This window comes from Bacillus rossius, chromosome 6, assembly GCF_032445375.1.
Source record: "Bacillus rossius redtenbacheri isolate Brsri chromosome 6, Brsri_v3, whole genome shotgun sequence".
In the NCBI taxonomy this organism is placed as follows: Eukaryota; Metazoa; Arthropoda; class Insecta; order Phasmatodea; family Bacillidae; genus Bacillus; species Bacillus rossius.
The window spans coordinates 28799712-28816162 of NC_086334.1; the positions used below are offsets into that span (position 1 = coordinate 28799712).

Here is a 16451-nt window from a genome sequence, read left to right on the forward strand (position 1 = left end):
AGCTTTATTCCAGCATATCTCTTACGTTACAAATATAATAAATTCACAAAACTTAAATAGAATCAACTACAGCTCTGGACCATGTCCAAATCTACAAATTTACTATCTATAATCATTCTGCTCGCCAATTTCACTGAATAATATAACTGCAGACTGCAAAGCACCTTTCATATTATATTTTTAGTCACTGTGGTGTAAAAAAAACTAAGTGTTTGCTGGAATAAAGCAATAGTTTAATAATAATTCCTTGGTCAGTTTAAAGTAACCATTGATGTGTCTGAACCCTAAAGTTAGTACACCAGGTCCATTTATTTAATGAAAACGTTGGCCATATGTCTGTGGTGTACATGTTTTGCTCTATATAATGGTATAGAGCACTATGTTTAGTTGCTATTAATAGTGAAAATAGGCAATTCCAGTATCATTGGCAGGTAAAGAATACTATGAAGATGTGACTCAAAAAATTTCTGTCATGTAAAATTACAAAATTATGTGACATGATGTCCTTTACCTCCAAAGTATAGATTTAATATTCAGAATTAAATGTCAAATTTTATTTGTGGTTATATTTTTCTTTATTTTCAAAATACTACATAAATGAAACATTATGAAATGGGCCAGGAACGGCACTGTGTGTCATGAATTACGAATGCACGCACGCTGGATGCAGAAGGGCATCTAGCAACTCACCGCAGCTGAGGTTGGCTCGCAGAGCAGCACTGCTGTACAAGAAGTGACGTCTGCCGCTCTGCAAATCCACTTCTTCGGCCACCCGGTACGGGCTGCTTTCCAAGTAGTGCATTTCATTGCCGTCAAATATGGCACCACTAAAATAATCACTGGAAGCAAAGCATCCAATCATAGCTGAAACCATGGGCATAGATCCCTGGGTTGCCGGCCCAGTCCATTTCGCCCCAAATCCCCAGGTATTAAAAGACCCTCACATAAGGTTTTTGAAAATGTGCAAATCCTTGAGCCACATATTCTGCAGCATTATCCTGTGAATCATATAAGTCAACTTTTTGTTTAAGTTTTGTTTACTGGTATGCTCAGTTTATTCTTATACTTAATACGTGAAACATGCTAAGTTTGTGTGAGTGTGTGGATGTTTTATAAAATCTTCAATATTTCTAAACTATGATTAAGTAGGGTACATAAAAACTTAACATTTATTTAATAACATTGAAATCTCCCTTCTTATTAGCTTGGAGTGACATAATAAAATACGGGGTTGGAATAATGGGATCTTGTTAATTGTTAGAAAATTCTGAACAATTAAAAAATCAGAACAGTTGAGTGGTAACACTCAGTGAAGGTCTTACTTTGCAGGGCCCTAAGCCATTTGCGGGGCCCTGATATATTAGAGTGTGGCTAACTTATGGGGAAAGGGGAGTTGATGCCTTGGGGGTTAGAACATCCACAAGGTTTAAACTATTTAAATGCACGTTTTTAAGTCAAACAAGAACTTAAATTTTGACAATGTTAATTACAAAATATTAATCATAATAAATATAAATTTTGCATTATTAAAATACAATAAAAATTGTTTACTTAATATAAAGAAAAGGACTCTATAAATGACTGACAAACATTATACTTTACAGGTAAGTCGGTATATAGTAAAAGAGCCAGTGCAAGGCCCTGCTAGGTCCTTTTGTTGGTGGAAATAATAGTTTAGAATCCCCCTTTTCAATCTTCCTTCCTACTTACGCCACTGTATGTCACGTAACATTCACAACTTTTTATTGAAATATTAACAGTATTAAGCAAACTCTGCTTAATACTAACACTTAAAATGTGTACAAGCTCGTCACAATTTCACAATAAACAATTGTAGCTAGTGATATTAACTAATGTAAAGTAAAATGTTATGTATAATATATATTTTTTCTAATGAAATATTAATGAGAGATGAGTTCTTACCTGGTGCCATTGCACGTTGAAATAGCCGCCCATGAACGAGGGATGCCTCGAATGTGCCCATGGTAATGACACATCACTTCCTAGGAAAGAAAAGACAGTTAAAAGTATAATTTATGTAATTAAAAGCTGGAAGAACAGTTTCGGAAAAAAAACTGCATCTTGAAATCAACATGAATTTTGTTTATTAGATGAACAAAAAAACACTGTTAAGCATAAATTCGGGTTTGCTCGCATTACACGTTTCCGCAAGTTCTCCTTTCACACGTGTTTGCCAAGACTATTGACAGCTTTGGTGGGGGTGGTTTTTCCAATGCAGTTGTACCAACTACCATGAGTACAAATCTGTAGGATTTGCAAGAAAGGCGGAAATTCTTTGGGTGGGGCCCTTACGGTCATGTACTCAGTCATGTTGGTTAGGGTGCTTGCATTTTGTATATTCTCCATATCGGGCCTATATGTATGCAATAACCAGAAAACCTTAAACTCTGTGCCTTAAATATACAGAAAGTTTGCCATAAAACATAGTTTTTATGGTTGTACGCCCATGCTAACTTCAGTCGCTTCTATGTTGTCTGTCTTCAAAGACCTCATTATCTCGTTAATAAAACGTTCAACGTCAAAGTCACAAATGCAGTATCGTCTTACTTCTCAGAACAACAGTACAAGTTCATACCAAACAAGTAACTGAAACTGTGACAGTGAACATACAGTAAGTGAGAGGGTTGGCAACACTGCAAGTACAATACATCACAACGCTTTGAATAAAATGTTCCTACCTACTATACAACACAGATGTCAAACTCTGCGCGTTGTAACTAAACTACGGGGGTTTCAGTTTACAAACGCAGCGTATGGAAACATTTTCCACCAAGATTAAAAAGTATGATTTGAATTCGTTTAGTTAGACTAAGTTGCGTTCGCCTGAACGCTTATAACAAGAGTAAATATAGCGCAGGCGATGCCAACAAATACCGTACCCACGCTTTGACCGTGTCTAGAGCAAAATTACCAATCAGAATCAAGCTTATACTTAGAAAAAGTAAATGGCGGTAAACGAATTTTTTTAATGTATACCTACCATAGCAACACAATTTAATTTGAACGTCAAAACTGCCTTAAAATATGTTTCATCTTAGTCACTTTTCAACAAACGTAAAGCTATTTACAAATACCAAACATCAATAAAAAAAATAAACAACCCTGAGAAATACCTTAATTTGTCATATTTTGGGTCTATAAAAACCGTTAATTTTCTTACACAGTGACGTATCTTAGCACGGTGAAAAGTAGCTTTATCGCTTTTATATATATATTCACTCCACTTGCATTTTTGACGTAGCGCGCAGATTCATATCTGGGTGCAAGGTAAATTGGCGCCCTAGGCGAAAAACCTTAATGTCTCCCCCCCCCCCCCCCCCACGACCGACTCCCCAAAAAAATTTTCCTTGCCTCAAAATACATCACGTAAGCCTAAGATTTTGTCAACAATAAAATGTAAGCAGGCTTGTGTTTTTTTTTTACTTTTTTACTTTTTTACTTATTACAAATCATAAACAGGTCACCGTGGACTTTAAATAATTACTTACCTATATCAATATAAACATTCCAAACTGTTACAAAAATCCATTTTCATCTAGTTTCAATAATCGTTAAACATATTATATCAGATGGTATGTGTCGTGCTGCGCCGCCCCCAGCTAACTTGGCGCCCTAAGCGGTTGCCTAGTTCGCCTAATGGACGCGCCGGCCCTGCGAATAACATACTACCAATGAAAATCCCAAACCATTAAATTAAGTCTTTGAGTAGTCCTTTTCGTTAACCTTTATTTAATTTGGTCACATTAAATCCGCGTTTACTCGATTTATTTAGGAAATTAAAATGTGAACAATAAAATGTAGATGCCTACCTATTTCACGTGTTTGTTTCTAGAGAAAATCGTTCTACTAATGAGCCATATTTAAATTTGCCAAATATATTCATAATGTTTCTGAAAAACACAGTGGTAAATCCTTACTAAATTAAGACGACAATATTATTTACTTCCCCCCCCCCCCCCCTCTTTATTTAAAGTGACTAAATATTAGAGGCATTATTTGCTTTTAAACACCAAATTTTACCAAATGATTTTAAATAAATACCTGTATATATCTTAAACTACTTGCACCTAGGTAAATCTAAAATAATGTTTGTAATAATGTAGATTTTTAGAAGTGTGATATGATTAGTGAACATTTCAATTTATTTTTCCACAAACATTTAACATGTATCGGTTTGTTGTTATACTTACCAGATGTTCATACTTCCTTATTTCGTAGTCGTCTTTGCGTTGGTATTTTTCAAAATAGGATTTCGGTATCAGATCTCTAATAACATAAAAAAAAGGACCACACTGATAAGTAAAAAGATCAGATAGTTTATCATGCTTGCATTGCATTTCCATAACATTCATGAAATTCCAAGCACTTAGAGAAATAGCCAGGTCACGAGCAGAATTTCTTTCAGGATGTTATCTAATGAACAGAGAAGGGGCAAGGGATCGGGTCTTGTGGATATGCACTATTTGTCACCAACGTTTTGTCGAATCGTTTACTCCAGCCAGCCGCGTCGCAATGTTAGCTAACCTAGACGTATTCCTATTGCTTGCTGATGACGTGAAAGTGTGACGCTGTTAGAGAAACCAAAATGCAATATTTACGTAAAATTTTATAAAATCATTTAATAATATGACATTGTTAATTTCAGTGACAGCAAATTCAAACGTATTTTAATAGAGCAAAATGTGTGTGTCTGTGTGTTTGTGCGTGTGTGTGTGTCTATATTAATAAGCAACAGGTTTATTTTTCAATCAAACTACTGGGAATACTGATTTGCCCGCATCCTATTATTTTGTGCACTTATGTATAGCGTATCCTCATCTGCGGAACATTTTCAAGGTTTTTTTTTTTTTTTTTTTGCGGGCTTTCAAACTAGGGTTGCATTTGTATATATTCTCTTGCAGTCTTCCTCCCCCATTGACATTCCAGTCCTAGGGTTTTTAAGCCAATGCTTAGCGACTGGCATGGACCTGCGGTTTCTACACACAGCAACAAATGAACACAGGCCCTTTCTACAATGGCCCGGAAACGGATACGGATCTCCCGGAAGAGAGTTTCTACAATGGCACGCAGACGGCGAGTATTTGACTGCGGTAGTAGCCATGATTATTAATGTTCCCAATAATACGTTAAAAATTGTCTTAAGGACAGGAATATCTAGTTTTCTATTATTACCATGGATTTCTTTTCATCATATATGCAAATTCTGCCCGGACTATGATCTCGATGCATAACATATTATTATAACTAATTAATATTTCGTAACCTTGAAATGTAATCTGATATGATCTCGAAGCATATTATATTTATTATGATGAAATAAATATTACGTTACCTTGAAATGCAATGGGATCGAATTTCAAGGATACGAAATATTGATCTAATCATAAAAAAAATATATTATGATTCGAGATCATAGAACGGGCAGAATTTTTAATAGCCATTTGTTACGTTTCCGTGCAATGTGGCCGCAGCAGACACGGCAAGGAAATGTTCCGGGAGATCCGTCTCCGTTTACGTAATCGGTCTCTTTTTCCGTAGAACGTGCCTTAGGGCCTAACTTAAAAAGCTTATGGTTATGGCAATGGCTGGCAAAGAATGCACACTGAGAATAAGCAGGTCTCATGATGGTGCTCTGTGGCAACGGAGCAGTGTTTGTGAAGCTACGTGATGCTTGGAGTACGATTGCAATGACACACGTAGATGGGCTGTTAGTGAAGTCACCCGGTGTCATACTAACATGTTGAGAAAGAGGTCCAGCACGTATTCACGCTTGTGAAGCTCGTACTTGACAGCTAACAGCTTCACATGTCTCCCATTCTGAAACACGCATAAAATATATTTTATTTTTAAACTTAATGCAACTATGAAGGTAAGACTTCCTCTATGAATGCCACACATTTACTGTTTTTTTTTTTAATATAAGGATTTCTGCGAGGGATAAATTATTGATATTCTGACCCAAAAAAGTATGCTTTGACATGTAGTCTTATAAAAACGCCATAATAATTGTAAACTCTCCAAAAAGTGTTTATAAAATATTTGTTATCTTTTTTTATATCAAGATTTTCAGGCACTGAGCTAAACCCATATCAGGTTCTCTCAGCCCAAACAACAGTTTCGTTGTTCGGAACAGGCTTTTATTCGGCTCCGACACGGCTTCTACACGCCAGTAGTTCGAGACCCATTAAATATTGAAAGTCCTGTCAATTCAACCCTATGTACTCAACAATGCGACGTAACGACACACGTTAGATAACCCTACTTCCTCCACTTACACCATTCTCATTTTTAACTTTGAAATGAAATATTTATTCGTGTAACTGAAATGTTCATGAAAATGTCTGGCAAAATTTCAACTACATTTGAAAACCTCATAAAAATGCATTTTTTCATAACATTGGCATACTGTACCTGTTCTAGAGTGGATGGTATCTCGTTGTGTGTTTCGCCGTGAATCAGCTGAAGCGTGACGAGATTGTGTCTAGCGAACTCACTAAGCCGGTCTCTTGGTACACTGCCTGGACAAACACGAATACACGTTAGAAAATGGCACATAATATCATTAATATCAGTTTAAGATACTTGAGACACGTTAACTTCTAGACGGATAGTATTAAAAAAATTACCATGTGAGTTCAGTAATGGTTACAAAATTTGCGTGATAAATTGTAGTGACAAGTGAATTACACATGAGTAATGTAACGGCTGACACTTAATGTGCCTACACATGAAGTATTATTTTGTGATTTGTCGGGGGGAAGGGGGGGAAGGCGATCCAGGTTAATTTCCCGTCGAGCACAGAGCCTAATTCTTTTGAAAAATGGAACACCTGAGCGGACGTTGCCTTGAGTCAGTGGGTTATCTAGTAATATATTCCGTCAATGCTATATCCAACCGCCTCATCCCTCAGTACAAAAACAGCGTGGAATCCGCCGCAAAGTACTTTGAAAGTATTTACACTAACAAATACATATTTAGTAGAAAAAAAATATTTTTTAAGGAACCGTGAAACCAGGGGCTGGCGTATGGAATAGATAGAGGGAGGGAAGGAGGGTTGTACAGTGTATGCAAAAGTCTCAAAGGCAATCGTACAAAGTAGGCGATACTTCATGCACGCAGAGGTAAACACGTGGTCAGCAACCAACATTCGCTTGACTACACCCAACAGCTACAGTCAAATCGTAACAGGGCAGTTGTTACCTTTTACGCGTGTGTTCTGCAGCAGTGGAGAAAGCATCTAGATGTTTGTTGGGGAGGAATTGGCCAACATTCAGCAGGCGGCGCTACACCTGAGATCTCGTCGCGGGTAACAGCAAAGATACCGAAACCGAGTGACTCGCGATATCCATAGATTAACTAGCTACAAGAATAACGGGTGCGATTCCCCGACATAAACACCGTGTTTACCTCTGCGTGGATGAAGTATTGCCTAGTACCTGGCGTTACGTCATTGCTGGTCTAACCTTTGCAAGCGTTGCACACCGAAAATGTTCTTCCTAAGCACTTACAAGAGGGGTGATTTTATTTACAAATCCATATATATACATATATATAACATGACTTCTAAACATCTACCAAATAGGAAAACGCAAACAGGGTGCCATTTCTTATTTTAATAAAAGAAAAATATTATTTAAAAGTTTGTTGATGGAGACAAGAACTCCATTGTTTTAAACACTATTCTCATCATTGTAGTTTATTTTTCAAAAAAGGGTTGAAATTTTGCACACTTGCCATTTCTAAAAATGATTTTCAAGGATTTAATTCCCCCTTAGGAATTGAGATAGGTAGCAAGGGGTTTAAATTTAGTTTACTTAAATTTACATACGGAATCGCCTACCTAAATATTTTGGTTGAGTTCTCGAACCAGTGTTATCTGTTTACGGACTACACATACAAGCAACGCCCTAGTGATACAGAAATTGCATCGCCCCTCTAAGACAGTCAGTACGTGTGATTGTGCCCTGATGTCCGGCCAAGTATCACCAAGGAACTTATACAAATTATGTAGCTAAACTATGCGTTAAAACCCGTGGTTACATACGAAAATGACCTGTAGATGAAGCAGAGATGTGAGTAGGATAGCTCCGGAAATGCTTCAGATTATCCCAGCGTACAATTAGATACACTGGATGCCTGTCATGTGGAATGCCATATCGGTAAAGTGCACCGTATGGAAACTTGTAACATGCGAGCAGTCCACACGATCGCCGATGTAACATTCCACATGACAGTGATCCAATGTATCTCATCGTGCACGGGGAAGGGTCTGGTGACAAAAGTATCTCCGGACTTTCGTTCATCGTCATTTGTGCCTCCCATACGTTGCCCTCAGCCAGGGGCGAAGCCGGGGGGGGGGGGGGGGGTTAGGGGTTCAAACCCCCCCCCTTAGTGCCAAATCTTTAATTAATTTCTTATTCATCAATCAAACAAATTTCATATTAAAATTAATAAAAATTTTACCATTACAATATTTAAATTTAAGTACCAAAAACCGCTAAAATAGCACTATTTTACACCTTAAAATCCAAATTTTTCCTGGGGAGGACCCCCGGACCCCCGCTTTAATACGGGGGGGAGGGGGTTTGGCATGCTTCTTAACACCCCCCCATACACAAATCCTGGCTACGCCACTGCCCTCAGCTCTGGCGTGCATACTGCGTGCACGGACACGTGTTCGAACCTGCGACGCGCAGGGCGGCGAGCAGCAGCCAGCACCAGGGCCCGCGCGCCTCCCTCATCGCGGCCTGCCCTCGGAGCCACTGGCCGCCATCCTGCCCGCAGCCCCGGCCGCCGCCGGGACTCCGCCGGAACCGGCCCGCCGCTTCCGGCGAGGCGCCGTTATCTCTGCTGGCCGGCGCGAGTGGGCCGCAGCGCCCTGGCGTGGACCCGCAGTGGCGCGATCGCGCTTCCGAGAACTCTTCGGTTTCCGCCAGAGTCGTCATCGTCGTCGTCGTCGTCGTCGTCGTATTAATCATCAACAAAAAAAAAAATTGGTTGTCTGTAAAGTCGGTTTACGTACGATAGTTTTACGTGACAACGTCATAACAAAACATTGATGAAATGATTGGATACTTTTATGAATAAAATTGAATCATTTTTATTGAAATATCACTATTTTGTATGGATACAAAGAAGGAGTGAAATGAAATCTAAAATTTAATTGATAAATTTACTTTTATTTGCACTCATTTATTCAAATATGTTTATTACTTTAACGAAGAGATTATTATAACTATAACTTTTATACATGTTTGCTATTTAACTTCTTCCAATCTGTGGTTAAGGATAGGACGATGATAGGAAAATTAGGAAACGAATGGAAGTGTTTCAAGTTTAATGTGCCTCGGAAAAGTCAAATCGATGGTTGTTCCAATCGAGTGGAAGAGAGATAGATGCGGCGCAAGCGTACAATGAGCGTAACGGGACACAGCGTAACGGGACAATGTGCGAAACGGGACACTTTTTCGTGCGTGCAGCCGGCGTTCATCGATTTATTAGACGTTGTCACGTCAAAAAGATTTCTTCCACCCTGAGGCCGGGTCAGCACAGTAAAATGCCTACATCTTCCTCTGTCCCTCCACCATTTATCATCCTTCACTCTGTTCCATTCTTCTCCTCTCTCCTGCACTCATTTAACTATCTGCTCTTCCCATCTCCTCCTTGGTCATTTCTAGGGGGCCTTCTTCCCGTGTACTTCAACTACATCTTTTTCATAGGCAGCTTCTCTTTTTCCCCATTCTCTGCACATGACCGTGCCATCTCATTCTTGCTTTTCCTGTACTCATGCTCTTGTTTGCACCATCTCATTCTTGATCACGTCTTGCTTCATAACTGACATCAAACCTTCTCCTCGTAAACTCCATTCCTTTTTCTCTCAGGTTCACAGCACCTCTCCTGTTTACAGTCCAGGTCGCTGCTCCATAAGTGGCTATGGGCGTATCAATGGTACCACAGTGATAAACTAAAATAATAGATTATGTATGCAAAAAAATATCTGGCCATCGATGTTTACAATTTTTCTTTGAACAAAATGTTTGAGAAAAATATATTTAATCCAAATTTAACGTTCGTTCGGAAAGATCACTCTGCGAGAACACATTTCAAAGATTTCACATATTAATTTAATAAACAAACCATTACTAAAATTCGAATAGTAATAATACCAATGCACCAGTCTAACCATCATTCGAAAATCAAACGTAGCGCCTGCGTAGCGATGGAAATAGAAAATATTTTTTATTCGGAAAGTCTGTCGCGACCGCGAATTTTGTTGCGCCGGCCTCCCAGATGTGTCGGACGTGATTAGCCAGGAAATTGTTTTATTCGCGTTGCACCCGTTGCGCTTTTGTGATTCCAGCATTAACCGTCGACCAACAGGGCGGGGCCGCGCAATGGTGAAGGGTCGGTTATACTAGCCCAGCTAGTGAGGTTCCAGAAGGCGACTAAAACTCACACGCTCACTAGACTTTTGAATGAAGATATATTTTCTTTCTTAAATTATATTGCTTTATAGTTATTACTACCTCAGTTTAAATTCAAATGAAAATTTTATCACATTCGGCTTGGCTTACAGACGCAGGTAGATTTAGAAGTTCATTTTTATTTTGTAATATTCTGGAAACTTCTGAAACACCCTAGAAAATTTTAAAACAAATATATATATAAATATATAATATATATTATATATTATATTATATATATAGAGAGAGAGTGAGTGAGAGAGAGAGAGGCTGCTTTGTTTTAAAATTTTCTAGGGTGTTTCTGTGCCGTGTCGCTGGTGAAAACTCTTCTATGAAAACCATGTGTCTATTAACTCACATTATCTAAGGATTAAACAAATTTACTAAATCTGCCAATAGTGTTTATTTCTACATAATTTAGTTCAACTGTTTGTAGAGACTTAAGCGTCCAAACAAAACACATTAATGGCAGATGAGTAGCGATAAAATATGAGTAGACTTCGGCTTAGCTAGACCAAAGCGAGTGGCGAGTTGTCGAGTGAGTTTTTTTTCTCTCGCAAAGAGTGGATTTGAATGCGAGCAACTTACATATTTTCTCTATTTAATCTACGCTTTAAAGAGCGGACTCGCCATGAGGAGGGCCCGGGTTCGAAACCCGGTTTAGCCATTTATTTTTAATTGTTCGCCAGAAGTGGCGCCAGGGAAATGCTGATGACCGATCGTGTGTCGTGGAAACATTCTAGAAAACCCGTCGATACTAAACTGTTTGAGCACATATATGATCTCTGAACATTTCCGCGAAAAATACATGCCCCTGTTCATGAGCGTAAAGTCGGAATACCCCAGTGTTTCGGGACCCGCTTCAATCGCTTTGAACCGTAAGGTATAACCGTAGGACGTAAAATTAACTTTTATCGTACTACTTGCTTCCCCTCCCTCCAACTCCCCACAAATATTTTTTTTGTCTGAATTCCCACCGCAGTTTGTTAAGATCCGGAGTAAGTTGTGTTTATGTACGTAAAAATGTACTACTGTTCTTTGGTTGTAAGACCTTTTCATCTTATACCATTACGTATACTGATATTGGCATGGTGTCTTATTTTGTATCATTTACTCTGATCGTGGTCGCGATGTTCCACCCAGAGTGAGGGGGAAGTTCACGTGTGACGTAAGAGGCAGCCTGCACATGTGTTTGACACGCAGCTGTACTGGCTGCTTGCAGATTACTGGGGAACGCTATCAAGTTCTTCGAAGAAAGGAAGCGGAAGTGGTAGGAGAATTAGGACGTGGCAGGAAGGGAAGGGAAGGGAAGTATCTTATCTTCGCTGGAGGCCATGCAATAGTTTCTGAGAACCAACGATTAAAAAAAATATTGGCATTAAGCTGAGGAACGACGAAATCCAATCTTGATGTAGCTCTTCATACAAACACAAATGATTATTGTCTTCAGTCGTTCGGTGACAGGCAATGTGATATCCTATTACATTTGGGTATTGCGATGGATGAGTGGTACCGACCTCCACAGCGCAATTGGACGCACGTAGCTTGCGTTGTTTGGTGTTTGGGTTCGAGTCCCGGGTGAGACTTGGCTGTGAATTTGTATTTGTCTAAATAAGTCTCAAACTTTGCCACCGTTACTAAAATTGTCAAAATGAAATTATTCATGTTAAAAAAATAATGAAAAAATTACCAACGAGCCAATAATAAAAAAGTTTTCATATTACTCGTCACCCACCAAAGCTATCTTGGTTCGATTCCCGGCTGGGGCAAATTTGAATTTTTCACACATAGGAAACGTGACTGACGTTGCTGTGAGACGATTGGCTTTCTCGGGGTACATACTTTCATTTACCCCACAATTTCATTACATCACTGCTATGTCACACCGTTTCTCCCTTCATGAGAATTTCCAATTATCAGTCTCAAATGACCATGATGCTGACAAGAGGTTAATACCCGAGCGTATTCATTCTATCGCCTTTTAGATGCGCTTTACACGGGGGCGCGGAAGACTACCATAATGAGAGTATTCCGCCTGGCCTCTTAGAAAAAGGCGGAAAAGTACCATAACGGCAATCTGCCATAAGTTCAAAGGACGAGGCGGAATTCTACCATTTTTCCTTATACACTCCATGGAATGAGTACAGCTGCTTTGCTCTCGAAGTAGTGTATAGAATACGTCGCTAGGTAGCACTGTTTCTTAGGTTAACTTAAAAGGCTACAGATAGCGCTTCTGACGTTTACTTTCTGTAGTTCCAGTCATAAATAAACTTAACAGATCGCACACTAATAGAAACAAATGTTTACAAAAATGGGTTATAGGAAGCAGCACTGTATACTTATAACCGCGATCTGTAAAAATAAAAATATGGTAGTTTTCAATTATGGCACTTTTCCTCCTGTTTTGACGGGGGGCGATGGAAGACTGCCATACTGGAAGACTACCATAATGGTATGATTCCGCCTGGGTGCGACGGAAAACTACCATAAGTTAAAACGTGACCATACAGTCCTAATACTCGAACAACATGAGTAAATTATGTATATTATCTTAGAAAGAATTCGTATAAATAAGCAGCATACAAAGTCTTGTGATTCTAATTAATGTTTTAATTCCAAGCCACTAGATGAAATGAAATGCAATCTAGTGACCGAAAATCACAATTCCCTGAAAACCGGCGGTTAAGTAAGTAAAATATTGCATTATTTATATCATTTGTTAAAAATACCACGACAGATTATCACCATCAGGTGTATAATCATCTATACTACTGAGGTGGCAAATCAATTGAGTTTATTTTATGTAATTTCTATCAAAAGAACAGTAAAATAAAACTAAGCATTAATGATTTCACAAAACAAATATATTTTTACGTTACTACATCATTAATAATATCCACATTATGTTTCTGATGGGCTATTGGGGTTCACTTTTCGTGGGCTGACTTCACTACTACCTTACTTCTTAATGGCTGTGGTGGTGTTTTTGTCATGTTGGGGATGTTACAGGGTATTGTGATTCCAGTTTTTAGCATGTGCTGTTAAAACCATTAAAAGAGTATTTTAACATATAGATGTACCGAAAAAAATAATTGCCTTTAAGAATAGATAAAAACAATCACAGCATTTCCAACCTGTGAACTGTGAATACAGAATATTTGTTATACGTTACTTGAGAACGATTTACGTTTGCTGTTTAAGTTTTACTGATTAAGTAGTTGTGAAATTAGACCTATATTTCAGAATATTAATTTATGAAAGCCTTAAAATCATTTTTATGTATGTTTACCAGGGGAATAGCCTATTTCCGATATTATTTTTCTTCTTATTCTGAAATGCTTGCTTGTCCGTAAACATATTAATAGCGAGGTCAATGCAGACGGCAAAACACAACGCCACAGTAAAGCGACAATGTGAAAGGAATTAGCCATGACCTACAGTACGGAACCATCCTACCAATTTTCTAGAAAAAATCGGTGGGGCTGTATTGAGACTCACGGCCGTTGGTTTCACATGAAACTTCTATGTCAGCGAGTCGCTTTTAGTGCAATAGTTTAAATTTAAAACGAGAAATTGACTACGTACTAAAAATTTTAATTAAAAACAGACACTAAATGGTAGCTTTCTATTCATTTAAATTAATATTCGACGAAAATTCTGTTTAACATTGGCCTGTGATATGATAAATGAGATACCGAAGGCATAATATAAAAATTAATGTTTTTTGGTGAACGTACAATCTGTATCCCTTCTCCGGAAACTCTTTTACAATGATAATGCTTGAAAATACATTTTTAGGTTAGTTGACGATCCCTGAAGTACTTTTTGAAATTTCTGCCATTGTAATTTTTGTAAAATAAAATTCTTTGTCTAAATAAATCTGGCAACCATACTTCTACCCCCACCCCCTCCCCACATTTTTGTTACTACGCTCTTGACACTTATTGTTACAGAAACAGGTTCCTATTTTGAATAAGCTTCTCTGCACTAATACCTGTGCATTTTAACAAAAGTGTAAACAAATATACACATAAAACAAACAAAACACAAATCTGTTTAAAGAAAGTCAGTAGCTATGTGAATATCAAATAAAACTGAGTGTAGTTCATTAAATAAAATTTCCACTGACAAACATTTTAAATAATAGGTAAAATAATTCAAGATGTACAGCGGGACTGTCAGTTTGTTTGCAGGAAATCAACTAAAAAATTGCCAGACTAGTTATAGAAATTATATTTCACTGTTATGAAATTACATAATTTATGCTGAAGAACAACATAAGAACACATAAATTTGTTCGTTACCGAGGTTAGATGTTACTGCACGTACTGCACGTGTTAATGAAACACGAAACTACAGTAAACTTGTGGAATAACATCATGTCAGTGTTAAGAAGACTGCAAGTATTCGCTCTACCACTCTGGTTCTGGGGTAGAGCGCCTGCCTTGTGACTTGTAGGACCCGGGTTCGCGCCCCGGCTCCTCCAAGGCGGATTGCCCAGACGAAATGGTGGCATTTTCTCTGGTAGGAATACAATCCCTTGTAACAAGTCAGGCTACCAAAGAAACGGTGGGTGGAACAGAAAAAAATCTTCCAGGTGGCTTCCAAATGGGGAGCCCGTTTCTTTTCTTGGGCTCCCCATGCGGTGGCCATTCCGGGGGTTTCTCCGGGGGAACGGAGTTTTGTAATAATATTTTTTTTTTAGTTTTAAGCGTTTTAATTTTTAGTAACTGTAGTATTATCATTCCACCATGTTATAAATAAAGCTCAAACAAAAATTTAAAACATTAAAACAATTTTTGCTTGCGTACATAAATTATCAGTCAGTGAGTGTATGTATACCGATATTGTGTGTTCAACCATTTATCGGTATATATTTTCTTCAAGTATTATTGAAGGTTAAATTTTAGTCAGATAACTATGTTTTGTAGTATTTTAGAAGTTTTTGACGAAAACATATCTATTTATAGGCACATGAATTTTATTCCTAAAAATATTATTTATGTGAAACCACATAGTTTTCAATCATGAATAACGTCTTTAACACACGCTTTTTTATATATATGTGTGTGTATACTAGTATTAAATCCATACTTTCCAAAATAATCTTATGATTAAAAAATTATCAATTTTAGGTCTCGTCAAGCAATGCGTGGTACATAAATGTTTTAATTATCTTACAAATAGACGCTTCTCAGTCAGATTTGCAAATGCAATTTCATGGTATTAGGTGTTCCGCAAAGCAGTAGTTTATCTCAACTACTCTTTAATATTTAATAAATGATAATCCAACTGTAATCAGAATTGATCAAGAAAATATGCTAATGAAAAAATATATAATTGGGAAATATGTTTGTGAAACTATTCAGCAAGATATTTCAGCTGTCCGGATCTGATTTTCAAGTTAACAAATGTCTCTGAATTACGATAGCAATTATTGTATAGCCTTTAGTCAAAAAACTAATTTAACTAATTAGAATTATCACATAGTAAGTAATGACATTAAACGTGGTGTCCTCTTTTAAGACCTTCGAGTTATATTGGATGCCAAGCTTTATTTTCACCATCATGTAGATAATACTACATATTAGCAACAATTTAATTAGAAAATTATGCAGAAAAAGTTCTTAAATTAATATTTAAAAATTTGAGGCATTTAAATTATTTTGAATATGATACATTCCTATGTAACCTATATAGACGTCATTTTTGTTGGTTCCGACATAATGACTCAGTTTGTATTAAGAATTCCAACTTGCAATTACAGAATTAGTGACACTTTTAAAACCATTAGTAACTATAAAATGTGTAAAAAATTAAAACTGCTTTTGAATAATCGACAAATATTCATTGTTAAAACTATTGTAATCTAGTAGTAATTTATTACAGTTTAAGATTTTCGTGAAAACCAAAGTAACCAATTGGTTAACATGAACTTTATCGATCTTTATCTATCTGTGTGTTGTG

General features: G+C 37.5%; 1 protein-coding gene across 1 annotated transcript in view; it reads right to left on the bottom strand.

Moving 5' to 3' along the window:
* Positions 1-8966, bottom strand: part of LOC134533413 (zinc metalloproteinase-disintegrin-like 8) — a 30860-nt gene extending 21894 nt beyond the window's left edge. Inside the window, exons 1-6 of the mRNA XM_063370935.1 lie at positions 8705-8966; positions 6433-6539; positions 5759-5838; positions 4212-4287; positions 1924-2003; positions 691-839 (exon numbers count right to left, since the gene is read on the bottom strand). Of these exons, the coding sequence (XP_063227005.1) occupies positions 691-839; positions 1924-2003; positions 4212-4287; positions 5759-5838; positions 6433-6539; positions 8705-8966 (754 nt within the window). The remainder of the gene's footprint in view (positions 1-690; positions 840-1923; positions 2004-4211; positions 4288-5758; positions 5839-6432; positions 6540-8704) is intronic.
* Positions 8967-16451: the final 7485 nt, after the last annotated feature.